Below are 25,851 nucleotides of genomic sequence, written 5' to 3' on the forward strand. Positions count from 1 at the left end.
GATTTTTACATTTTGACCAAACTTCTATTTTGGTTCCTACTTTTTCATTGTTGGCACGAGCCAAAGATGCTCTCCCTCAGGCCTCAGCCAATGTTCTCCTTCCTTTCCTCACAGCTAGCCCACGTTTAGGGTCTGGATCCAGCCACATCGGCATTCAAACTTGTCTTGACTGGTGTTGTTTTGTATATTAAAAAAAAAAAATTCATTTTGCACAAATTTTATTCCAAGTAGTATATAATATAAATCAGCCTTCAAAAACAACAAATTCATATAATTCTATAGTTAATGATATTTTTCAAATTAAACTTGGGTTTTTGGTTAAAAACTAGAGCATTCACATAAATAAGTTCCAAACAAAATCATAATCATGAAAAAAAAATGGCACTCTCCCCTTCCCCTTGTACAATGATGTACACATTTGTTTAATTTACAATCTAAGATTTATTTATAGTAAAATTAATCAAACTTATAATTACTCTATTATATATTCATTTAATGGAACGAAACTCTACTCTAAGGATCCGTTTGGATATCACTTATTTTGCTAAAAATTGAAAACTGAAAACATTGTAGCAAAATAATTTTTAAATGTGTGAATAGTACTATGGAACCCATTTTTAATGAAAGTTTTGTTGAAAAAAAAGGTCTGTGGATCCCATGAACAGTGCACAAGACCCACTGACAGACACATTCTTGTGAAAGTTTTGTTGGTCAAAAAGATAGTGGGTTCCATGCACAGTGCACGAGACCCACTGATAGTAACGTGTCCCACATGAAATGCGGGTCTCAATAAAAAAAGGAAAACGCAGCATGGAGAAACGCAATCCAAATGCATACTAAGGGTGTGTTTGGATAGAACTTATTTTGCTGAAATTGAAAACTGAAAACTGAAAACACTGTAGCAAAATAATTTTTAAATGTGTGAATAGTACCGTGGGACCCATTTTTAATGAAAAAATTGATAAAAAATGAAATTTGTGGGTCCGTGAACAGTGTACGGATGCACTGTTCACGTAAAACTGGTCAAATGTTGCGGCTACTGTTCATGTACAGTACATGAACAGTAGCCGCTTGTGAGGGGGAAAACGCGTGAAAAAAAAAAAAAAAAAAAAAAAAAAAACGTAGAAACTGAAACACAACGCAGCAAACGCCAACCCAAACACACACTAAGTATCCGTTTGGATACTGAGGTTTGTGCGTCTGCGTTTTCTCTTTTTTTTTTTTAGAAGTGTGTTTCTCAAACTTTATTTCACACCAGTGGGTCCTGTGCATTGTTCACGAGACCCACAAACCTTTTTTTTCAAAAACTTTTTCATTAAAAATGGGTCCCATGATACTATTCACATATTTAAAAATTATTTTGATACAATGTTTTTAGTTTTCAACTTTTTAGCGGTATCTAAACAGACCCAAGTCTATGATATTCTTAAAAAAAGAAAAAAAAATTAGAACAGTTGGAGCTCAGCACGCACGTTTGGAGGTTAGCACGAACGTCAGCACTTACGTTTGAACCTCTCTTTTTTTATTTTTTTTAATAGAAGTCACTGCGATAGTTGCTGATTATGTATTTAAGGAACTCTCTGCTTTTCTTCTTCAGTCAAAAAAAAACTCTCTGCTTTTCTTTAACCCATTGACCCACTAATCATTTGAAATTATCTCTGAATGGCTCAAAAAAGCAAGATTTTGATAATTGGAGGGACTGGATACATTGGAAAATACATAGTGGAGGAAAGTGCGAAAGCTGGGCACCCTACTTTTGCATTGGTCAGAGAAAACACAGCTTCTAATCCTGAAAAGTCTAAGCTCATTGAGAGCTTCAAGAGCTCTGGAGTGACACTTCTCTATGTATGTACAAAGTCTAGTTCTCCACAACTTGCGTGTGTGTTCAATACTTTGTCTTAGTATATTGATCTTGAAAGTCATGCGATTGTTTCACAGGGAGACATATATCATCATGAAAGCTTGGTGAAGGCAATCAAGCAAGCTGATGTAGTGATCTGTGCACTTGGATCACCAGAACAGATAGCTGATCAAGTGAAGATTGTTGCTGCCATCAAAGAAGCTGGAAATATCAAGGCAAGGCATACATCTTCCAAAAAACTCTTTAATATATATATATATATATATATTTTTTTTTTTTTTCTCTGTTTGTTTGTTTGTTTTGGTAAAGTGGTTTTTTTAGTTCTAACAACTTTGACCTTTGTATCAAGTAGTCCTTTTACTTTAAAATGATTTCCTCAATTCCCACTATTTTTAAAATTGTTTCAAAAAGATATTTATTACCATAAAATAATTATATGAAAATTACTGATGTGAAGAATGGAATTCATGCCATGTCATAGGTCCATATCCTCAAATTGACCTCAACTTCATTAACTTCGTTTATTATGTCAGTAATTTACTTCTACCAAATGGTGGTAATGACTTTTTTGGAAGCATGTTAAAGCAAAAATCAAAAGTTGATGAACAAATATGCAATTTAACTTCTTATGTTTGCTATTTGGCTAGTAATTCTTGAATTAAACTAGAAATTAAGAAATTTGCATTATATACAATGAAATATTAGTGGGTTTCAGAGGTTCTTCCCATCTGAGTTTGGAACTGATTTCGATCGTGTCCATGCGGTCGAGCCAGCTGCACATTTTTTCGGGGTCAAGGCCAGTGTGAGGAGATCAATCGAGGCTGAAGGAATTCCATATACCTACCTTGTGTCCAATGGCTTTGCTGGCTACTTTTTACCCAACTTGGGAAATGTACTTACAAGTGCCACAGCTCCTCCTAGGGACAAAGTAGAAATAATTGGAGATGGAAACCCCAAAAGTATTAGCATAAAATTCAATTATCTTTCTCTTTAAACTTGTCGAGACTTTCTCATTTGCTTATGTTTGTATGTGCGTGCATGTGTGTGCCATTTACTAGATGTAAGTCAACTAGATCAACTACTTTTGTTAAAGATGAGAAAGTAATTGTAATTTTCCATGTTGACAGTAATTTTTGTCAAGGAAGAAGATATTGCGACTTACACCATAAAAGCAGTGGACGATCCAAGAACCTTAAACAAGATCGTCTATCTTAGACCCCCTGAAAATATTTTGTCCATCAATGAGATTGTCTCCCTATGGGAAAAGAAGATTGGCAAGACCCTTGAGAAGACTTATCTTTTCGAGGATCAACTTCTGAAGAAAATCCAAGGTTAGTAAGAACAATTTCACCTGTTGATTTATAGTGTTTGCTTATGGATCTAATTTGGTTTGGATCATATATCTCCTCCTTGATCCCTTAGACGTGTGAGTTTTTTCGATCTAATTTGCTAGGATAATCCTTGTTACCTCATTTGTAATTAGGATAATTATCAGGAGAGTTGAATCTTCTTTTTCATTTCTTTGTACTGTTAGTCAAACCAGTTAACTGTAACACCAAAGATTCACATACTAGAGACAATGCTAAAAAAATTTAATTAGAAGTGACTATGTGCACATCAGTTGTAACCAAGAAGCTGTATTTGACTATTTGTTTGGATGACTGACTTCACTTCATCAATATTTAGTAGTGCATAAATTGTTTGATTTCTTATTGAAAATTTTGGATGGTATAAATATAATAAAAAAGGAAGTAATTCTCCTATTGATTTGAGCAGTTCTATGTACTAGCCAGAAAATGTTGAGAGTTTCAGAGATGGTTGGACTATCTGATACCTATTTTTGCTCTTTTACAGAGTCTTCTAGTCCTTTAAACCTCAACCTATCCATTGTTCACTCTGCCTTTGTAAAGGGAGATCTTACAAACTTTGAGATTAAGGCTTCTTTTGGCGTGGAGGCTTCAGAACTTTATCCAGAGGTGAAATACACCACTGTGGATGAATACTTGGATCAATTTGTCTAAAACTTGGAACATTCTTTTGTGGCAATGTTTTATCTTACAGTGTACAATAAAAATAAAACATCTGTCGTCTATGTGGCATTTGTTACTTGTTGGTTATGCCTTTGTTTGTGTCGTGTAAACCCTTGGATTGGGTCCTTAATTTGTAGCTTTGTTTTCTAGTCAATATGTTAGTCAAATTGTGCATCTAGTAATGAAAATTTCAAAAATCCTTATTATGAGGTTCTGGTTATCTTGTAGCTGCCTATCTAGTGATAGAACATGCTCAGAGCTTCAAATGTTAGCTGCCTATCCAATGTTAGCTCATTATTTGTGCATCGAGGGACTTTGGATTATAAGTTGTGCATCAATTATAAGTAAATGAGCAATGCTACATCCACATAATAATTTAGAATATTTTTACAAACAGACATTCATTAGAAGCTGCATGGTACAAAATTTTGGATCATGTTCATGAAGTTGCTTCAACTCCTATAGCTCTAGGAACATGACAGGTCACATTACATTATAGCATATATTTGAATTACAATTCTCACATAAAGAATGATAGATCAGATCATGAAAGAGAGACTAATGGTGTCATTGAATTTGTGGAAGCTTATGTCATGATATACTACAACTAATTAGTTATCAATTGACTAAAATCAGGGTAGTTTTATATTCAACTGGCCCAAAATCATAATTAGCTATCCATTGACAAAAATCAAAATCTAACTACAACAAAAACTAAAGATGACTTGTTTTGTTTTTTCCAACTCCTACAAATTTAAAATTATTTCTCCGTTCCAATGCTAAGACCCACCGTAAACATGAGTCAAGCATGGCTCTAGTTGGGAACTACTGCTCGGTTTCAGTCCCAAGCTCTGAAGCTCAACAAATTCCTCGAGTTATCTGCCATAACTGTGAACAAGAAAAAGACAGTTAGACAAAGACAAATAGAGAGAGAGAGAGAGAGAGAGAGAGAGAGAGAGATGCATGTGTCACTTTACTTACAGAATAGAATCATTGGCCATAAATTTTCTGGTAGCAGATTTAGGTGCCCTTGATGGAGTAGTAGAATTCCCAACTGAACCATCAGACAATTCATCTAACTTGGGAATTTCAATGGAAGATTACATCAACCATAGAGGAGCTTCTGCATATTGTAGGCATAACAGTTTTAGCCTTTCCATTGTTTGTAATTGAAAATTTTAGCTAATAAGAATAATCAAGAAATACAACTTAACAAAATTGAAAATCAAGTTCTCAACTGTGGCATAACAATTTTAATTGTGTTCCTACTTTCAACAGCAATCTTCACTAGTGGTACTTAGTTCTCATTGTATTACTTCCAATTCTAAATGGACATTTTAGATTTTAATTCCAATTTCCAAGGTTGTTTCTTTATCGAAATCAATTGGCATCTTAAGTCAAAGACATCAGTGCTTTAAAATGACTTCACTAGCAGAATAAGACAATTTAAGCAAGTAAATAATTAAGCAGATTTCCATTGCATTACCTTCAAATAGAAAATTCAAGAGCAAGAAACACTCAGGGTCCAAAAGCCCGGGGGGCAGAGAGAGAGAAACAAACCTGCAAAATTATATTGCAATTCTTCACATAAAGGGACTAACTCCCAGCAAAATTATATTGCAATCGAATCAAAAAAGAAAAGAAAAAAGTGTGTAATATTTGAGTCTACGTAAAAGGAATTTTAGTCATAAATGATGCAATTTTCATGCCCCACAGAGCTAATGGTCAACATGTTTATAGTGAAATATAAAGCAAAAAATCAACCAATATTGTGGTAGAGCTTTTCATGATTTCACTATAGGAAATGGATGTTATACTTGAAAATGAAGCATATATATCTTAGAAATTTATGGTGCACCATAGGATAGTATAAAGTATCATCATCTTGACATTTGAAACTCTGATTGAGAAGAGTTCAAACAAGCAGAAAAGTTAGCCAAACATGCAGTGGAAGTATCATCATCTTGACATTTGAAACTCTGAATGAGAAGAGTTCAACCAAGGAGAAAAGTTAGCCAAACATGCAGTGGATTAAAAAGCTACAAACATCTATCTAAGACATTATATTGGACAAGAAGGTCTAAGACAGTTAACAACACAAAATCCTACTATGTATGCTTAACTATATTGACATTTGACAGGTCATCTAGGACTGTCCCTGAAAAATATTACAAACTTAGAAAAAGAAAGGGAAAATCAAGAATAGAGGAAGTTTTTTTGAAAACAAAATCCCCAAAGAACAAATCATGTAGTTCAGAGATAAAAGGTTTCAAGGACTATAAAACTCATTTCATCCTCTAAATCATTACCATCAGGAAAAATAAAAAATAAAAAAATAAAATCCTGCTAATTTCAAGATAATTGAGTTTGCCGCATTTTAAAAGCCCAGATGACCTTTGTTGAAAATGAAAAGGTGAAATAAGAAATAACACAAACTTTACAAGTATGGACTTCATAGAAGCACTATCTACAGCTTACCTCACAACATGTTTAGTCCTCATGATGAGGATTTGGAGCAGCTTTGGTGGTATGTAAAGCAAGTCCAGGAAGTACTATATATAAACGTGTGTGTGTGTGTGTCCGACTACATGGAACAAACAAGAACGCTATCAATTGCTTCCTGCATCCGCTACGTCAATCCATCTTTCTTAGTACCGTCTATAATGATAATGACTGATGAATCAAATAATGTCAATTGGTGTTTTTTCTTATCCCCAAATCTTAAGTTTTCTCCATCTCAAATAATATATGGTTATTCAAGTTGCTACTATAATTATTTATTACAAACAAGTGATGCATCTCAAGTGCAATGGTAGTTTGGTCTTATGGTAATTCCCCCCTTGTGGCATTTATCAAGAAAGAAAATTCTATTCTCATGGTAGGAAACAAAAAGCTTTTCTACTAAGTTTTGGCTTAGGATTAAGTAATTGAACATCAATTTATAAGAAGAGCGCACACCATAATACTAACAAGGTACCTATGTCAAAAACAAATATGGCATGTGTGTAGGTGAGAGTGAGATCAATTAAGTTAATGTTTGGAGTTGAGTGGCTGTCAAAGGCATAATCTTGGATGAACTCATTGATGCTAACATCTAAAGACAAATTTCTAATATGCCAATGTATGCATTCCTTGCACATTTTGTTGTTTCCAATCAATGACCTCAATACATTACCACCATAAGTCACGACCTTAGCATAGATTTAGGAAAAGCAATGATAAGAAATAAGAGAACTAATATACAGCTTCCATGTTGTGTTAATGGTCAACATTTCCATTTTCAGATGAGATAGTACATTTGATTTGTCCCTTGTAAAAGTTAGGGACAAATATAGTGTTTGTCAATACATTAGTTGCATGAGATGTTTTGTATTATTTCAAATCTAAAAGTAGAAGCAAGGATGAGAAACAGAGAAAGGTAATTGTGATGACACCTGATGCATCTTTCCTAAAATTTGTTTCTTCTAAGTGAACGAAATTTTAAGGGATAGATAATTAATGTTAGGCAAGTTAGAAAGTTTAACCACCAAGGAGAACAGCCATCTAGAGATGAATTTATTTATTTAAACAAAAAATATGAGTTACTTGGATATAAGGTTTTATCTTGCTCAGTAAGAGGTTAAGAACAGTGGAACCAGAAAAATTATTAGCTGAAGCTTGAAGACTTGTATCACAGTGGACAATGCTTGCATAATTGCAACAGTAAAACTTGACAAGAAACTAGAATCCTTGACTCCTTGTATGGAAATTCTTCCAAGTTGAAACTAGTGCTAAGTGCTAACCCTATGCTACCATTGCCTGGTAAACATAATAAATTTTTAAATGGCATTTAATGAGTAATCATTTATGAATAGTACAAAAAAGAAAAAAAAAAGAAAAAACACATTCCTACAAAATAGAACAGTCTCACAAACTAACATGAAATTGTCTAAAATGATTATTATCAAAAGGGCAATATTAACATGCAAAATTAACATTATAAATGCTTGAAATTTTAAACCAACCATTGTTTATAGCATGAACAAAATCAACAAAAAGGGAAAAAAAAAAGAGGAGAAATAATAAAAAATTTGGAATTTCCGTAAGTGACCTCTGCTTCACATTGTTTTTATGTACAAGATGGTAAAAGGCGCACACATTGTTTATGCTGGATATAAAAGCATTACTATTTTTACTAATAACCATTGTTTACCTACTTTTGTACTAGGTATTCCAATAACAAGGTGAATTCTCAAGGTAATACAATTAAGAAACCACACATCAACGTTTTGTACAAATCAAATACTTGAAGTGAAATTCGAAAGATAGGCCGACAGATTCTTAGAAATTTACTATAATTAAACTCAACACAGAAATTGAATCAACCATATTCAAACTAAGCTTCAACCAAACTATTTGGGAAATCAGAAGTAATCCAATTAATTTATTTCAAAAGATATGCAAGTAGGAAAGAGATGAAATGCATGTCCATGGCATCTAAATTACCTCCAAAGAATTTGAATAAGTTGGTGGATCCATGAGATATCCAAGATACATAACTATATTCCTCCAATGGATAGAAATCATGTTCACAGTTGCTAATAATAATAAAAACTTTTTCTTTTCAAGTATAGAGATTCATTCTAATGTCTCAAAAATAAGCACATCACATATCATAGAACAAAGACTTACAGTTGTACCGATTGCATAAGTATGAACTACATCAACATAAAATACATTCAAAAGGGTCCTGAAGAACAGAAAGATCAAATTTAGGCACAAAAATTTGAGGACAAAGGAGTCTCATTAGCAGCCATAGTTGTTATCCCAATAGTGATGAAGTTGTGGCACAGACATCCTTATTAATTCAAATACTACCAATTAATAGAAATAAATTACATATACCTCTGGTTTATATATAAAGAAATTCTTCAACCAATCAAGTAGAATTATTTTCTTTCATAGATCCCACACAAAGGCATTTAGGAAACCCAATAACTTAATTTTTGGCTAGCCTATCTTAAATGACCTACCAATCTAGTAAAGTACCATAGACTTGGAAGGTTCAAAGCAAAACCCCCCAAATCAGTGTAACAGCACAAATGGTTTGCTAGACATTTCCCTGTTATTTACTTTAAGCACTAATAAAAACTTGGGCAATCTAGAGTATTGTAGACTAGAAAGGTTAACCAAAAAGAAGGATGGTTTATACACCTCTCACCATTTCAAACCTTGGTTAGAAACCAGGAAGTGCAATGAAGATTATACTCATCTTGAGAACTTCTTAGTACAGTCAAAAACCATTAAGTCATAGGCTCTAGTGTACCCTTTTATAAAATATGATTAAATCCACTTTCAAAGAGTTGCATTAATTCTAGGAAAAGAACTTGGTACACTTCTAAAGCTACAGAAACTCTGCTATTACAGAGGCCAAAGTCAAAGTAATACAACAAAGCCTAATTAGTTGAAGGATTTCATAGAGCACTAAGCTAGGGTTCAACTCATTCAGTTTTTAAATCCAACAATCAATTAAAATACACATTTCTTTCAGAGTAAAAGGTATAAAATAGCATGCTTCAGTGAAAAAAGAAGGTCCAAAAACCATATAACAAAGAATTCTTAGAAGATAAATTGCTGTTGCACCAGATTAGAGATGTCAGTAATTCATATCATGCATGAAATGATAAATTCATAAATTGATCAACCTTGAAATTGATATCATCCTACTTTCCACAAACTCTTTTGATTAAGATTTATTATCCATGAATTACAACCGTACTAGAGAGGTGTCATCAATAAAAATAGAGGAGAGAAAAAAATAACAAGGGCAAATGAAACAACGGAACTAAAGAAGGAGACAAACCTTGTCATAATATGCAAAAGAAACCAAACACTCAAACAAAAACAACAACGGAGAGAATAGATTCAAGGCTATGCTCAGATGGAGGCATATTTCTTTCAATTGCAATCAATATGCTTTGCTCTTTTTCGATGGTGGAGTCATATGGGAGTCATAATCAGTGTCAATAAAGTAAGTCCCATTGAAGATGAACCCATATCAAACTCCTTATAACAAATATAGTAACCCCATCTCCATTTTATGCTTGATTAAACTCTTTACTTCTTCAAACAGACAAAAACTTATAGTCATATGCCTTGGTGTATCCTATTAGTAATCAATACTTCATCAGTTGGGTCTTTTTTTTTTTTTTTTTCCCTCAAGCACTTAATCAATTTTTATGAGTTGCTGTAAACTTAAATAAATGATATGATTAAATACACTTAAAGGATTGCATAAAATTCATGGAAAAGAACTTGGTTACACTTCAACAAGCTACAAAAAATTCAGCTGTTACAGAGGCCAAGTAATACAACAAAGCCTAGTTAGTTGAAGGATTGCAAACAGCACTCGGCTTGGTTTGACTCGTTCAATTTTTCAATCTCGCAATCAAACAATCAATAAAGTAAACATTCCATTTCATAGTAAATGCTATAAAACAGCATGCCCAAGCGAAAAATAAAAAGGTCCAACCATAACAATATAACAAAGAATTCTAAGAAGATCGATTGTTGTTGCACCAGATTAGAGATCTCAGTAATTACTAATTCATACATGAAATGCTAAATGCATAAATGGACCAACCTAGAATTTAATACCATTCTACTTTCTAGTTTCCACAATCTCTTTTAATTAAGATGTATTTTCCTTCAATTTCAACCGTACTGGAGAGGATATCATCAATAAAAAATAAAGGAGAGAAGATATAATTAAGGGTAAATGCTACACTGCAACTAAAGAAGGAGACAAACCTTAGCATATATCTTCTGAATTCAATCAATATTTTCTCCTCTTCTTTAATGGTAGATTCAGATTGGAGTCAGAATCATTGTCAACAAGGGTAAGGGCCATTGAAGACGAAATACTAGATTTTTGAGGACAACAGATACATTCTACATTGAACCCCCACCTTCTAAGCTCAAAAGAACCATTGTTGTTGTCCCATTCATATGTAACCTCAACGTGATTGTAATCAGATGGATTTGATTCATTCAATAGCTTCTGTAATTTGAGATGTGATCTAGAAAATATCCACACTGTATCAGAAGCATAACGACGAAGCGAAATGCTATTAATCCAAACTTTTTCAAAACCATTAATGGAGAGGTAAACCCAGAAACCAAAACCTGGACTCAAGGATAATTCCAGCACCTGTCCAAAAGCGAAATAGACGGCAAAAACATTTGGAAATTTGCGACCAACACGGAATGATATGGAATTTCCAATATTTTGATGCTTGGAATCCAACCACCTTGGAATCTCTGTACCTGGTACTCTAAAACTACGATTATCCGTATCATCCAAACAGAAGAAATCTCCCCTAATTTTGAAAGTACGCTTATCCGTATCATCAAGGAACAAATATCTACTTAATAATGACGGTGGATCCACAAATATGTAGCTTCTTTCTCCTTCACATATAATTTCACCAATCTGCATGTAATTAGTAAATTCAACAAATTAAATTAGAGAAGAAAGAAAGTAATATATATATATATATATATATAACTTGAAAAAGAAAAAGACCTGATTCAATAATCTGCTTGAGGATTGTGCATCTAATGACGGACAGTTACTTGCTTCTACACGTTTTATAAATTGTGGAAGCCTCAAAATTTGTCGTAGCTGCTTGCAATTTTGTATATCAAGGCTTTCTAATGCAGTAAGATACCCGATTGATGAGGGCAACCCCCTAATGCCACTTAGAGATAAATCTAAATTCTTTAAACGTTTCATTTCTGGATGAATATTGGGGAATTTTTCAAGCTTAAAGCATCCAGAAAGATTAAACTCTTTGAGCGATTTCAACCTGAGGTTGTTTGGAAGATTTTGAAGACTATCACAGAATGCGAGGTCCCATTTCCATAGCTTATCAAGAAATCCAACGGACTCATGAACCATAACTAATTTTTTACAAAAAGAAAGGTTCAGTGTCTCTAGGTTTGGGGCACACAATTCAGGGAATTCTATAATGGAGTTACACTCCTTAAGATTGATAAGTTTTAAAATTTTAAATTGGATACCCTGTAGATTAAAAAAAAAAAATCAAAATTTAGGTTTGGCCAACATTCAAAATAATTTTAAGAAATTATAATTCATAAATACTAATAACATACCTGCTTGAATATTGTCTCCATTCTAATGCGATTACTCCTTCCCATATTGAGTGCAACAAGCTTTTGAGGACAATATTTAGATGGCCAGGAAAAAGGAAATCCAGGCCATTCAAGTAACCGTAACCCATTAGGGAGATATTGAAATTCTTCACAGATGTGTACGTTTTTAACTAAAAGAAATTTAAGATTTTTCATCCTTTCAAAAGGTTCACTTTGCAATTTTATAGTTACTGGTTTTGGTGAGTGCAATATCATTGCTTGAAGTTTATCAGACCCCTAATTGAACAAAGAATAAAACAAATAAGTTTGATTATATAATTTTTTAGAAAGTATAAAAATTTTGAAATTGTAAACAAAAAAATATTTGGAAAAAGGAAAAGTGAAGCAAAAGAACTCGTACCAAATTTTTAGTTAGCACTTCATAAGCATCCTCATAACACCATATCCTGCTACGATTTTCAGGTTGTTCAGATTCTTGTTGAACGATTTCCCTGCCCATTTGTTGTAACAAGTCATGCATTGACAATATGCCCCATTGATTAATAGTTATGAGACACTTATCGATAAGCTTGCAAATACCATCACATGGATATAAATTGCAAGTTTCTAGTATATTTGTAACGTAATCCTTCTCAAATCCCTTGAAAAAACAAGCAATATGGAGAAAAATATCCTTTTCAGTTTTGTCCAATCCATCATAACTTATTTTGAGCTTTTCTTGAATTTTTTTGTGAGGAATGTTTTGTACTTTTCTAATGCATTTTCCCATTTATCTATACTTTTTCCACACAAATCAGAACCTATTATTGTTAGTGCTAATGGAAGACCATTGGCATAATGTATAATTTGCTTTGCAACTTTTGAATAGTCTTCCCCTAGTTTATTCATTTGGAAGGTATTCCAGCTGAAGAGTTCATGAGCTTCACATTGATTCAATTTCTTAACCTCATAAGCTAGATGATCTTTTCCAAGAGTGGTTAGCACTTGTTTGTATCTTGTTGTTATAATAATTCTACTTCCCGAACTAAACCAGTCACATCTTCCAAGCAAATTTTCTATATGGATCGATTCATCCACGTCATCAAGAATTAAAAGAAGCCTTGTATGACAAAGCCTATCCATTATCAGTTCAATTCCTTTGGGAACATTGTCCACCTTTAAATATGTGTCTTGTAATATCATAGAAAGAAGTGTCTCTTGTAGTTGGATTATGCCATTGGTTGTCCATGACTTTTCTCTAACATTCTCTAGAAAGCAGCTCCTATCAAAATGATTAAAAATTCTATTATAAGCAGCTTTTGCAATTGTAGTTTTACCTGCTCCCCCAAGACCATGAATCCCTAGCATGCGAACACCATTTGACTTTGTGTCCAAAAGCAATTCTATCTCCTCCACATGAGAATCTATTCCAACTGGATATTTAGCAACAAATAGTTGTGTCCGATTTGATTTGGTACTTGATATCTCTTTTATAATTCTTTTGATAATTTGAGTTTCAGATTCAAAGCAACGCCAAGCACAAAAGCATAAGAAACATTTGATGTGTTAGACTAGACGAAAATCTATATAATATAATATATATATATATATATATATTGATATGAATTTTGGTCATCTCCTTATTGTAAGTGATGGACACTCACTTTCATATTAATTTACCACTTTTCTACATCATTCACAATCAACCCTTTATAGTTGTAGTAAAAGTTGTGTTTCTAAACTTTTCCTCAATTAAATTAAGCACCCAACTTATGAAATGCTTTCTCCCATTTTTTGCTCTTTTCCCTTTTTCCTAGAATTTGTTCTCAATATTTTCCTCCATAGTAATGTTTATCTATTTATTTATTTATTTATTGTCTTATTCTCAAATTGTTGCTTGGCAAGCAATTAAGGATGCGATTATGATATTTTCTCTCCTTCCCAATGTGACAGTATTTCAAAAACCATATCAAAATGTAAACAGAAAGGGAATTAGCAAAGAGGAGGCAATCCAGAGTGGACCTATGGGTTATCTCTTGTTTATTTCCTACTTAGTACATGGACATAAAATTGAGAGGTGAAATCATTTTCCTTGAAGTGTATATCCTTTATATATTAATTTAGATATGAATGCTTATTTACTTATGTATGACAAATTTGAAGTTTTAACATGTGCTAATTTTGAGTATACAATGCAAATCCAGTGGTCTATGGGATTATAAGTTATATATATATATATATATATATAAAGAGTAAGTTAGTAACAAAAGTAATATTAAGAGTAATTGTGTTTCATGTTATGGTAAAGGAAATTACTAATTATTTAATTGTTAACAATTAAGGAAACGTGTTTTGTGATGTTAAATCATCATGGATGTATGATTATGATGAGATTTTTTTATTTTTTTATTTTTTTTTGAGAAACAAACACACACACACAACGTAAAGGGAAAAAAGATTCTAACACAAAGGCACATCACAATTCCACTCAAAAGCCGTGGTAACTTTTAAGAGAGGGTGGGACAAGTTATACTACACATAACACACTCTCTTAAGCAATGTGAGACAATTACCCTTTTTTTTTTTTGAGAATCAAACACACACACACACAAATTCTTTTAAAGTTAAGAAGTTTTCAAGACTAAGATTTTTTCAATAGATAATGTTAAAAAAAAAAAAAAAAAAAAATCTCTTCTAAGGAAAATAATTGTGGGTTCTAGGCTTCCAGCTGTTGGATAACACGTGTGAGTCAAGTCCCATATTGAATAAAGATGAGAAGAATAAGTGATTAATATAATATAATTAAGCACATACCCATTGAGCTTAAGCTTTTTGAGTTAAAATGTGTCTCTATATGTTATATTAATTACTCAAGAAAGCTCTCCAAAATCTTTATCTCCCCAACAAGTGGTATTAGAGCTCATGGTGGTGTGCGACGAAGGTAGTAAGGTGTTCTTGGTCCCTACCCAGCAAGGACAGAGAAAGCCCAACAAAGGAAAACCCATTAGGCAAGAGGGAGTGAGTAGGACTTATTCATAGCCCACAAAGAGATCTTAAAGCTCACAGAGAGGTAGAGACCCACACGTGAGAGGGAGATTGTTGGGTTACATGTGTAAGTAAAGTCCCACATTGAATAAAGATGAGAAAAATGAGTGGTTAATATAACATAATTGAGTATATATCCATTGAGCTTAGGCCTTTGGGGTTAAAATGTCTCTATATGTTATATTAATTACTCAATGAAGCTCCCCAAGATGTTTATCTGCCTACACTTAAAATCAATCAGTGTCTTGGCTTGATAATAAAAAGTAATCATTATGGAGCGGACTCTATAGGAAGAAATTCTATCTTATCTAACCAAAAAAAATTCTAAGGAAAATGTTTTCTGAATCTAATGAGATATATCTTTAGAGAAAGTATACAAATTATTTCTCAAAGCTATCTAAAGATTTTTTTTCTTTTTTTTTTTAAATCTCATGAAAAATTGTGTGTGCATGCTGAAAGAAGTTTATCTTGAAGCGTATTCACGTATTAAGAAAATTTTATAATTTCATGTATTTATGCATTCTTTATAACTCATACCATCTAACCCCTTTTATTGAGCTCTGTTAGCTTACCTTCTTTAAAAAGTAAATAAAAATAACCAAAGGAAATGTGTTTTGTGATGTTGAATCATGGAAGTATGATTATGATGAGATTCTTATGAAGTTAAGAAGTTTTCAAGAACGAGGTTTTTTCAATAGATAATGTTAAAAGAAAAAAAAAACAATTGTGAGTTCCAGGCTTCCAACTAGCTTAATTAGTAAAGTATTTTATTGTTAAATAAAAGATTTAAGGTTTAAACCCCATCTGCACTTAAAATCAATCGGTGTCTTGGCTTGATAATAAAGAATAATTATCATGAAGCACTCTATAGGATAAAATTCTATCTTATCTGGTAAAACAAAAAAAAAAAAAAAAATTCTATCTTTCTAAATCTAATGAGATATATCTTTAGAGAAAGTATACAAATTATTTTTCAAAGCTATCTGAAGATTTTTTATTTTATTTTTTTATTTTATATAAAGCTCATAAGAAAATTGTGTGCGCATGCTCAAAGAAGTCACGTATTAAGAAAATTTTCTAATTTTCATGTGTTTATGCATTCTTTATAACTCATACCACCGAACCCCTTTTATTGAGTTCTGTTAGCTTACCTTCTTTAAAAAAATAAAAGTAAAAAATCAGTGAGCAGGTTTTATGCAATAGAGTAGTTGCTGGAGCCTTAGTTGAGCTTCGTAAGAGCTAGTTTTATTTTCATTTAGTTTTTACTTTCCATTTAAGTAGTTTTGCGCTCAACTTTATAGGGATGTTTGTATATATGAATCAACAGTAGAGCGTTGGAACTTTTGATGTAATAGGGGATTTTAGTGTGTGAACTTGTGGTATATTCCAAATTGATGATGTTTGTTATAATTTGGAGAAAAATATATGAAGAAAGGAAACAAACCGAATCAAAATCTATATGGAGAAAGGAAGCAGCATAGAAGAGGCAATCTAATTAAATGACTTGAGAGTAACAAATATATAATTTTTTTTTCTAAAACATAAATGGGAGAAACTCTTATTTGGTTACATTATTTGATCTTCAATTATTCTATTTCCACTGTTGACCGTTGTAGCTTAAGTAGAAGATATAAACTTTTTAAATAAAAATACTTTGATTATTTGGAATTAAATTTTGATAACAAAACTATTAATGTTTTATATTACAAAAAGGCAAAAAAGTAGTAATAGATACATACCCCATCCTTGTAAGAGAATCCAACCAAATCAGTTGCTTTGGTTAAAGCTGCCCTCCAACTCTGGGCCTTATCTTTGTTATGTTTTTCTTCATGTTTAGTTAGTGCAATCCCAAACTTTCCCTCTTGTTTACGTACTTCCGATGGATTTACTTTGTAGAAACAGGCAGAACTATTTGGCCAAAATTTTTGCATTCAAGAATTTTGACAAGCTCATTCAAACACCAAGTTGAAGATGCAAAATTTTCAGAAAATACGACAATCGAAATCATTGACAATTCTATCGCTTTGAGAAGCTCTATTGAAATTTCTTCTCCTTTTTGAAGATTATCATCATCAATAAATGTGTTAAAACCTTTGTCACATAAAGCCTTATATAAATGACTGGTAAAATTATAGCGAGTATCTTCACCTCTAAAACTCAAGAAAACGTCATAAATGAATCGGGCCGTAGAACAAGAGCCTCCTTCCTTGATTTGCAGAGCCATCAGAATCTATGAGCAAAAGAAGAGAAAATATGGAGGGAAAGAAGAGAATGAAAGAAAGATGTGACTAAATGGAAATTAAAAGAGATATGAGTGGCAACAACTTTTTATTTTATTTTTTAATGATAAACATTAAACAACCTTACTGGTCCCTAAAAGTAAAAACCTCTATTTAGTCTTTACACGAACTTTATTTGGTCTTTACACGAACTTTCGTCCCTTGACTGGTAATGTCCCTAAAAGTGACCGATGATCCCACGCGTTTTCAGTTTTTAAATCCAAGTGGGAAGTTATATCCGTATATGCTTTGAGCAACATCGAAAGAAACTATAAGAAAGTGCTAAAAAGTAAAAGCACTAAAAGCCATAAAGCAAGTTAGCCACATCATATGACATTGAAGGTTCGTATAGTAAAGTGCGTGGTTCAAGCTTGCTGTGCAGGTTGTTGGTATATTCTCATTGCGGGGTCCTTCAAAACAAAAGGAAAAATTATGCTGTCTTCTTTTATTTTGATCACTTGATCTCTTTTATAATTTTGTTTTACGCTTTGCTATTAGACATGAACTTCTCTTAAATTTTTTTTAAAAATGTATACAAATAACTCCTGAAATCGAAAGATTCAAGCTTTTTAAGTTTATTTCATTGATTTATAAAGAATAAAGTTTGCCGACAAATTAGTTTGTAGGCAATGACTACAAACTTCCTATTTCTTTTTATTGGATGTGAATTTTAATAAATTCCCATAAGATTACATTTTCTTATTATATCATCCATGCTTACAAAATTTCATGAAGATCAAAAATCAATAATTATGTTATCAATCAAATATTTCAATTTCAATTTTTTGTAGTACTCAATTATGCATAAAAAATAAATTTATAAATTTAATAGTAAATAATATCCTATTTGAATGAAATTTGACATACATGTTAAATACATATTAAGAATAAAAATAACATGAAATCTAACAGTTAGATTTTCAAAATATGTAGCCATGTTAATTTTTTAGTGGAAGTTCATAAAATTTGTCCATTTGTCTTGTCAGCTTCTTTTCCTCCCTCGAATAGTTTGATTTGACCTAGACTCTCCCACACAAATTGATTATCTCTCTCGAGTAAGAACAAATTATTTTGATTCTCCTTATCTTGAATGAAAAGGCTTTATAGAAAATTGTTCTTGAATCTTGGTGTGTGGAATTGCACCCAACTTGTAGTAACTTTGTCAACTTGTATTGAACTTTCTTGGCAATCAAACATGTTTCAAAAATCAAATTTACCAATCTTTTTATATTTTCAATTTTCTTTTTTCACTTTCTTGCTATTTCTCGATAACCAAACAGATCTTCATTTTTATTTTCTCAATTTTATTTTTTACTTTATTGAAATTTCTTGGTAACCAAAGCTTCAGCACCACATTAACCCAGATACACCACCATCAAACCTAAATTACCACATCTAATGCACCGATATGGCAAAAATGCCATTGTATCAGTATCCAATACGGATGCTGGTGGGATACTGATATGAACGTACCCAGAGAGTATCGAGCAAAAAAAATCAATTTTTTTATTCCTATACAGCTTGGATACACTCAGATACATCCGAGATATGTCTAAGTTCTCATTCTCGATCACAAGAGCTCCTCCTCCTCCTTCTTGCCGCTGGTAAGTCTCTCAAACTCTCACTCTCTGTCCCTCACCTCTCTTTTGCCTATGTTCTGAATCAGAATCATCGAGAGGATTTTTTTTTCTCTCTTTTCGCTTGCGTTGTCCTCTCTACACTCTCTTTTTTCTTTTTTCTTTTTGGCTCATGTTTGTTTTGCTGTGGGTCTGACTCTATGATATATATATATATATATATATATATATTTGCTGAGAATGGGTCAATGATATATTGTTATAAACTTAAATTATGGACAAAAATATTTAAATATACCTAAAAATAAATATGAATTAATTGCCATATCCCCAACATATCATATCTTAGATTTTTTTTTAATGTTGTATCCCCGTCCTCGTACCGTACCGATACTCGTATTCATATACATATCCATGCATCATAGATTACCACCACCACAACTGTCTAACACCACCACCAAAACCAGATCCACCACTACCAAATCCATCACCACCAAACCCTACAATCAAATTTCAACCACAATTTTTTATCAAAAAATAATCAACCACAACTCAAACATATTTTGAACCATTGAACAACCCAAACCCTCACACCATCATAGATCAAAAAAAGAGAGACCGAGTGAGTGAGTCCAAGAAAAATAGAGATAGAGGGAGAGAGGAGATCACCTTGACGATGGTGGTTGGTGGTGGTGAACGACAAGGAAGGTCATCAACTTCCAACATTCCAGGTCATCAATCATCACTAAATTGTAAAACACAAACCCATAAAACTGATTTTAATGGGAATGGTTTTTGTGCTTAGTAGATCCATGGGACCACGTGGTTGGTATGGGTCTAGGAGATGTGTCCCTGTATCAAATGATGGGTGGGTAAAGGCTGCCACTTCAAAATTTGGTTATTGTGAATTTTCTGGTCTGCATTTGATTTTTGTGTTTGAATTTTCTGTGTTCCTGAGTTCATCTTTTGTGTTTTTGTGTTCATGAAATGCGATTTCTTCTTCTTCTTTTTTTTGCTTTTTAATTATTTTTTTAGTTAAAATTGTTAAATTCAGATGCTGATGTGGATGTTAACATGTCATTTTTTAATATTAAATAAAAAATTATTATTATTTTATTAGCCATATCAAAATTTTAAGTAACACATGCACTCTGTGTGCCAAGTTTGCATAAGGGCCAAAATGATAATGGTTTTTGATTTTCAAAGACTAAAATAGGTGCTTCAAAAAAGTATGAACTAAAATGGGAATTGGCACAAAATATAGGGACCAAAACTGTTTTTTCACCTTGGATTTTTAAGTTGGGTTGTTTTTTGTGTCTATGCCAAGTTTGATTTTTATGCTTTTGTGTTTGATTGACGAAAAAATGCTGGGAATGTTCCTACATTTTTTTTTCTATTTTAAAATTGAGAAATAAAAAATGAATGTTTTTTCAAATTCAATGCTACTGTGGAAATTTTAAATAGAAATTAAAATATCTTATTATTATTTTTGTGGGTCCGGGAAGTTTATAGTCCGGCCCAAACTCTATCGGGGCCCAGGGCCCGTGTCGAGGATGTCGTGTGCCGAGGACGAATGATCGAAGGCCGAGGTGTCAATGGGAACGGCTTTGGACTACCCTGTCCTCGGCACTCCAGGACTTCAATGGGAAGGCCAACGTCTTGGTGAAGGCCATCCCCAAACAGCCCCTTGAAGGGGATGTGAGTGGAATAGGGCCCACATGGAGGTACAGTGCGAAATAGATTCACGGAAAATACGTCCCCTCCACATTAAATGCACCGGCCAACGCCCTGATCATGTTAATGAGAAAAGACGCTTGGACGGTGTAACTTCGATCCTCGCGACTAAACAAAAAAGTAAGAGGGGACAGCTGATGGGACAGATACAGAAGTAAGCACCTGCCTGATCAACAAATGGAGGGATAGGATCAACCAAGAGGGGCTATATAATGTAAAAGTTAGTGCGCTAAAAAAGGGCTGGGAAAAATGGCCAAAAACCAGAGCCTCCCAGCCCGCCTCCAGGAGAAAGACTCCAGGGGTGAAATCAACTTAATCGTGCATGAACACCACGAAAAACCCACCGCCTGGTAACCAAGACCTAGCCTTTCAAACCCACGTTCTACAAATGATATTGTTTGGGCCTTTTTTACATGCGAACCCAATACTGCTACGGTTCGTTACGAATTGTGTCCTTACAATTTTATTTTCCACATAAGCTTCAATAGTGCTAATTATGCAATTCGTTAGCCACGTAGACATTTTTCATCATTGAGTTGAAGGTAGGGATCAAATTAACTATAAGTTGAAAATGACAGGGACCGAATTGATAGCTACCAAAATGTAGAAACCGAATTAACAATGAAACCAAAATGTAAAGACCAAAATGATATTTTTGCCCCAAGAAAATTAACTCATACTGCTTTCAAGAGAAATGCAAATTTTGTGGAAACAATTTTTAAAACAAAATGTTGAATTATAGAGAAAGAGAAAAAAAAAAAAATTTAAATGCTACAACCGTATGAATGCCAATTTTTTTTTTTTTTTAGAATCAAAAGATAAAGGAAAATAGAATTAAGGCGTAAATGCACTTTTGGACTTTACATTTTGACCATATTTCTATTTTGGTTTCTACTTTTTCATTTTATCACCTTTAGTCCCCCCCCCCCCCTCCCCCCCAAAAAAAAAAAAAGGTTATTGTTTTAGTTTCTGCCATCATCTCATTAACGGAAATATCTTACATGGCAGAAGGAGTGCACCGTTGGCACAATAGATATTGATATGGCCAATAAAATAATATTAAAAAAATTATTTGGCATTTAATAAATGCCATGCCAGCATGAAATAATAATTAAAAAAGGAAAAATTATTAAATACTCCGGAAGTATCATAAATGTGTACTCCCTCTTCTCTCATGAATTGTGGGTTCCACCATAAATTTAATTAGTATGACCCACAGTTATGTGAGAAGAGAGAGTACGCATTTATGATGTTCCAAAAGTACTCAATAATTACCCTTAAAAAAGACACATTAGCATCACATCAACATTTGAGTTAAAAATAATAATTTATCAATTTTAAGAAAAAAAATTAAAAAAAAAAGCAGTATTAGAACCCAAAATACACATGAATTCAAATCTAGTTTTATATTAAACATGAACACATAAGAACACAAACCCAAAAAATTCAATCACACATTCCATTTGCCATGTAAGATATTTCCGTTAGTGAGATAATGTTAGAAACTAAAACGATAACACTTTTTTGATTTTGGGACTAAAAGGGGTAAAATGAAAAGGTATGGACTGAAATGAAAATATGATCAAAATGTAGGTATCAAAAATGCATTTACACCTAAAATTAACAAAGAAAACCAAAGGAATGAGAGGATATCTAAAAAAATACTTGAAAAGTCAAACAAAGAGCCATTCACCTAACCTTCAATATATTGGGGGAGTTGGTAAGCATCCTTGGACCTTGAGGCCAAGGAATAAGTTCAGGTTTATGTATGTAAGGAACTCTACTTTCCTTTGTTTGAAACTGAGAACTACCCCAAGATAGTCCAACTCTCTGCCCCATTAATCTATTTCATTTGAAATTATCTCTGAATGGCTCAAAAAAGCAAGATTTTGATAATTGGAGGGACTGGATACATTGGAAAATACATAGTGGAGGAAAGTACGAAAGCTGGGCACCCCACTTTTGCATTGGTCAGAGAAAACACAGCTTCAAATTCTGAAAAGTCCAAACTCATTGAGAGCTTCAAGAGCTCTGGAGTAACACTTCTCCATGTATGTAAAAAACTCTAGTTCTCCACATATTACGTGTGTTGAATTCTCTGGTTAGTAGAAAGTCATGCTATTTTTTTTTTCTCAGGGAGACATCTATCATCATGAGGGCTTGGTGAAGGCAATCAAGCAAGTTGATATAGTGATCTCAGCAGTTGGATCAAAACAGATAGCTGATCAGGTGAAGATTATTGCTGCTATCAAAGAAGCCGGAAATATCAAGGCAAGGCACATATCCTACTAAATACTTCTTGACATTCTCCCCGCAGTTCTTTTAAACACTGGTTAGTAGAGTTACTTGATTACACACACATATATGTATATATGCTTGTAACTCATGAATTAAATAACTGGTGAAAAAACTTATATACAATGAAATGTGGGTGGGTTTTAGAGGTTCATCCCGTCCGAGTTTGGAATTGATGTGGATCGAGCCCATGCGGTCGAGCCAGCTGCACATTTTCTTGGGGTCAAGGCCAGCGTGCGGAGATCCATTGAGGCTGAAGGAGTTCCATATACCTACCTTGTGTCTAATGGCTTTGCTGGGTACTTTTTGCCTAACTTTGGACATGCAGGTGCCACAGCTCCTCCTAGAGACAAAGTAGTCATAATTGGAGATGGAAACCCCAAAGGTATATTATATTAGTAATATATTAGCATAAAATTCAATCATCTTTCCCCTTAATTTTTTTTTTTTTTAATCGAGAATTTCTTCATTTATTGTAGATGATAGATCCACTAATATGGCTAAATGACAAAAGTAATTGTTATTTTCCATCTTATCAGCAATTTTTGTCAAGGAAGAAGATATTGCAAATTATACCATAAAGGCAGTAGACGATCCAAGAACCTTAAACAAGGTGCTTTATCTTAAACCCCCTGCCAATATTTTGTCCTTCAACGAAATTGTCTCCCTGTGGGAGAAGAAGATTGGCAAGACCCTCGAGAAGACTTATCTTTTAGGGGATCAACTTCTGAAGAAAATCCAAGGTTAGTAAGAACAATTTCACCAGTTGATTTATAGTGTTTGCTTATAGATCTAATTTATTAGGGTCCACCTTGTTACCTCATTTGGATTATTAGGGGGGTTGTAATATCTTCTTTATTTCTTTGTACTATTAGTCAACCCATCTAATTGTAGCTTCTTGGTTAGTCAAACCAGCTATCTGATACTTTGCTTTTCTGCAGAGTCTCCCATTCCTTTAAACTTCTTTCTGTCCCTTAGTCACTCTGTCTTTGTGAAGGGAGGTGCTACAAGCTTTGAGATTAATGCTTCTTTTGGAGTGGAGGCTTCAGAGCTTTATCCAGAGGTGAAATACACCACTGTGGATGAATACTTGGACCAGTTTGTCTAAAAAATAAATTGGAACATGTAATGTGATGATTATATTCCAGTGTACAACAAAAATAAAATTTCTGTTGTTTATGAGGCATCTGTTATTTGTTAGCTATGCCCTTCTTTGTGTCGTGTAAAAACCTTGGATTGTGACCTTAATTTGTAACCTCGTTTCATGTCAATATCTGTCAAATTGTACTTCCAGTAATGAAAATTTAAAAAATCAATCCTTATTATGAGGTTCTTGTTATCTTATAGCTGCCTATCTAGTGAGAGAACATGTTAATTTCTCAGTGCTTCAAATCAGATTTTCTTTTGCTTTTGATGGAGGGCAATGAAAAAAATCCTCCGAACCCAATGTTAGCTAATTATTTTTGCATCGAGGTGACTTTTGATTATGAGCTGTGCATCAATTATAAGTAAATATTTAGAACTAAGTATTGCAAAAATGGGTCTTCTGATAGGCTAGCGGTTTGCTATCTTTTGATAAAAGGATGATTTTTTTTTTTTTAAGGAGTTTGAAAATAGAGAAGAGTCGATGAGATCCATTAAACATAAAATAAGGAAATTTGTTCATAACAAAACAATTTCTCTAAGTTATTTTCAAAATAAATAATTAATAGGCCACTATTTTCAATGCTAAACCTTATAGTTTAGTGCCAATTCTCAAAAAGGGTGCCCCAAGTAAGATCGTGTGTCATCAAAACAAAGTGTAACACGTTGTTGAATTACGTTTTATCCTTGAAAATTGAATATTTATAAAAGATGCCTAGTTTGTTCCAGTAAATTATTATTATTATTCTTTAAAAAAAAAAAAGAGTAAATTATTATTATTGTTGTTATTGTCGTTTAAAAGAATAAAGTATATATTTTTTCCTTTAAAATAGAACAAAAGAAATTATATTAATATTTTTTTAATGTGAGAACAAAAATAATTATTTACTTTATAATAATATATATTTCATGATTGATTTCACAAAACTAGTTGACAGTATTTATACATAATTAAATAATAGAAAGTGTCGGGATCGGTAATCATATTGATTGTAACATTGTTTTTATTATTATTATTGGAGAAGTTGTTGAATTCTATGGTGAATATTTAATCCTATCTTAGTCAACTACCTAATTTGTAATTTTTTTTTTTTGTTTTTTTGTTGAGAAGGTGAAATTGTGAATGGTTTAGGTCTGCAAGTCAATTAAATACATACAAAACTTCATTTTCTTTTTATGCGTGTTTGTTTAGAAAATGGGTCATGTTTGTCTAGATAGTGTCATTGGATTGACAAAAACTTCCTTAGCATCTAAGATGATGTCCATTTTTTTTTCTTCTTTACAGTAAATGTGAAATTGTGAATGGTTTACGTCTGCATATAAAGCAATGCCGATTACAAGAACGGTCCAATTGGCTTTTAACGTGGTCTGAACAAAGTTTTAGAATAATTTTTGTTGCAAATATAATAGAATTGCCCTCAAGGTCTTGCTTGTAAAATTATTGTAAATGCATTCATTAAAGTGCTTGGTTTATTCTCATTGCAGGGTCCTTCAAAACAAAAGGAAAAATTATGCTGGTCTTCTTTTATAGTTTTATTTTGATCACTGGATCTCTTTTATAGTTTTGTAAAATTATGCTTTACTATTAGACATGAACTTCTTTTAATTAAAAAAAAAAAAAACAATTGTATACAAATAATTCTTGAAATCGTAAGAATCAAGCTTTTTTAAGTTTATTTTATTGATTTACAAAGAACAAAGTTTGCCTACAAACTAATTTATAGGCAATGACTACAAACTCCCTAATCTCTTTT

General features: G+C 32.8%; 3 protein-coding genes across 5 annotated transcripts; 2 read left to right on the forward strand and 1 right to left on the reverse strand.

Moving 5' to 3' along the window:
- The first annotated feature begins 1,580 nt into the window (after positions 1-1,580).
- LOC115994032 (phenylcoumaran benzylic ether reductase Betv6-like) lies at positions 1,581-24,262 on the forward strand. The gene is made up of 6 exons (XM_031118044.1): positions 1,581-1,680; positions 22,546-22,710; positions 22,796-22,930; positions 23,102-23,339; positions 23,494-23,697; positions 23,896-24,262. Exons 1-6 carry the CDS (start codon positions 1,663-1,665, stop codon positions 24,060-24,062), a joined length of 927 nt encoding a protein of 308 aa, XP_030973904.1. The 5' UTR covers positions 1,581-1,662; the 3' UTR covers positions 24,063-24,262.
- On the forward strand, positions 2,964-4,100 carry LOC115994034 (phenylcoumaran benzylic ether reductase POP1-like). The gene is made up of 2 exons (XM_031118045.1): positions 2,964-3,192; positions 3,716-4,100. Exons 1-2 carry the CDS (start codon positions 2,979-2,981, stop codon positions 3,880-3,882), a joined length of 381 nt encoding a protein of 126 aa, XP_030973905.1. The 5' UTR covers positions 2,964-2,978; the 3' UTR covers positions 3,883-4,100.
- LOC115994031 (disease resistance protein RPS6-like) lies at positions 4,321-12,278 on the reverse strand. 3 transcript variants are annotated; one of them, XM_031118043.1, is made up of 7 exons: positions 12,046-12,278; positions 11,456-11,953; positions 11,081-11,362; positions 10,681-10,949; positions 5,378-5,451; positions 4,873-5,014; positions 4,321-4,779 (listed from the first exon to the last, which is right to left on the reverse strand). In XM_031118043.1, the coding sequence occupies exons 1-4, from the start codon at positions 12,238-12,240 to the stop codon at positions 10,917-10,919; spliced, it is 1,008 nt and encodes a 335-aa protein (XP_030973903.1). In that variant the 5' UTR covers positions 12,241-12,278; the 3' UTR covers positions 4,321-4,779; positions 4,873-5,014; positions 5,378-5,451; positions 10,681-10,916. The 3 variants fall into 3 exon arrangements, with proteins under 3 accessions (XP_030973903.1, XP_030973901.1, XP_030973902.1); XM_031118041.1 differs by having other exon boundaries at positions 4,327-4,779; positions 10,681-11,362; XM_031118042.1 differs by lacking the exon at positions 5,378-5,451 and having other exon boundaries at positions 4,330-4,779; positions 10,681-11,362.
- Positions 24,263-25,851: the final 1,589 nt, after the last annotated feature.

Source organism: Quercus lobata, chromosome 6 (genome assembly GCF_001633185.2).
Source record: "Quercus lobata isolate SW786 chromosome 6, ValleyOak3.0 Primary Assembly, whole genome shotgun sequence".
NCBI classification, from domain to species: Eukaryota; Viridiplantae; Streptophyta; class Magnoliopsida; order Fagales; family Fagaceae; genus Quercus; species Quercus lobata.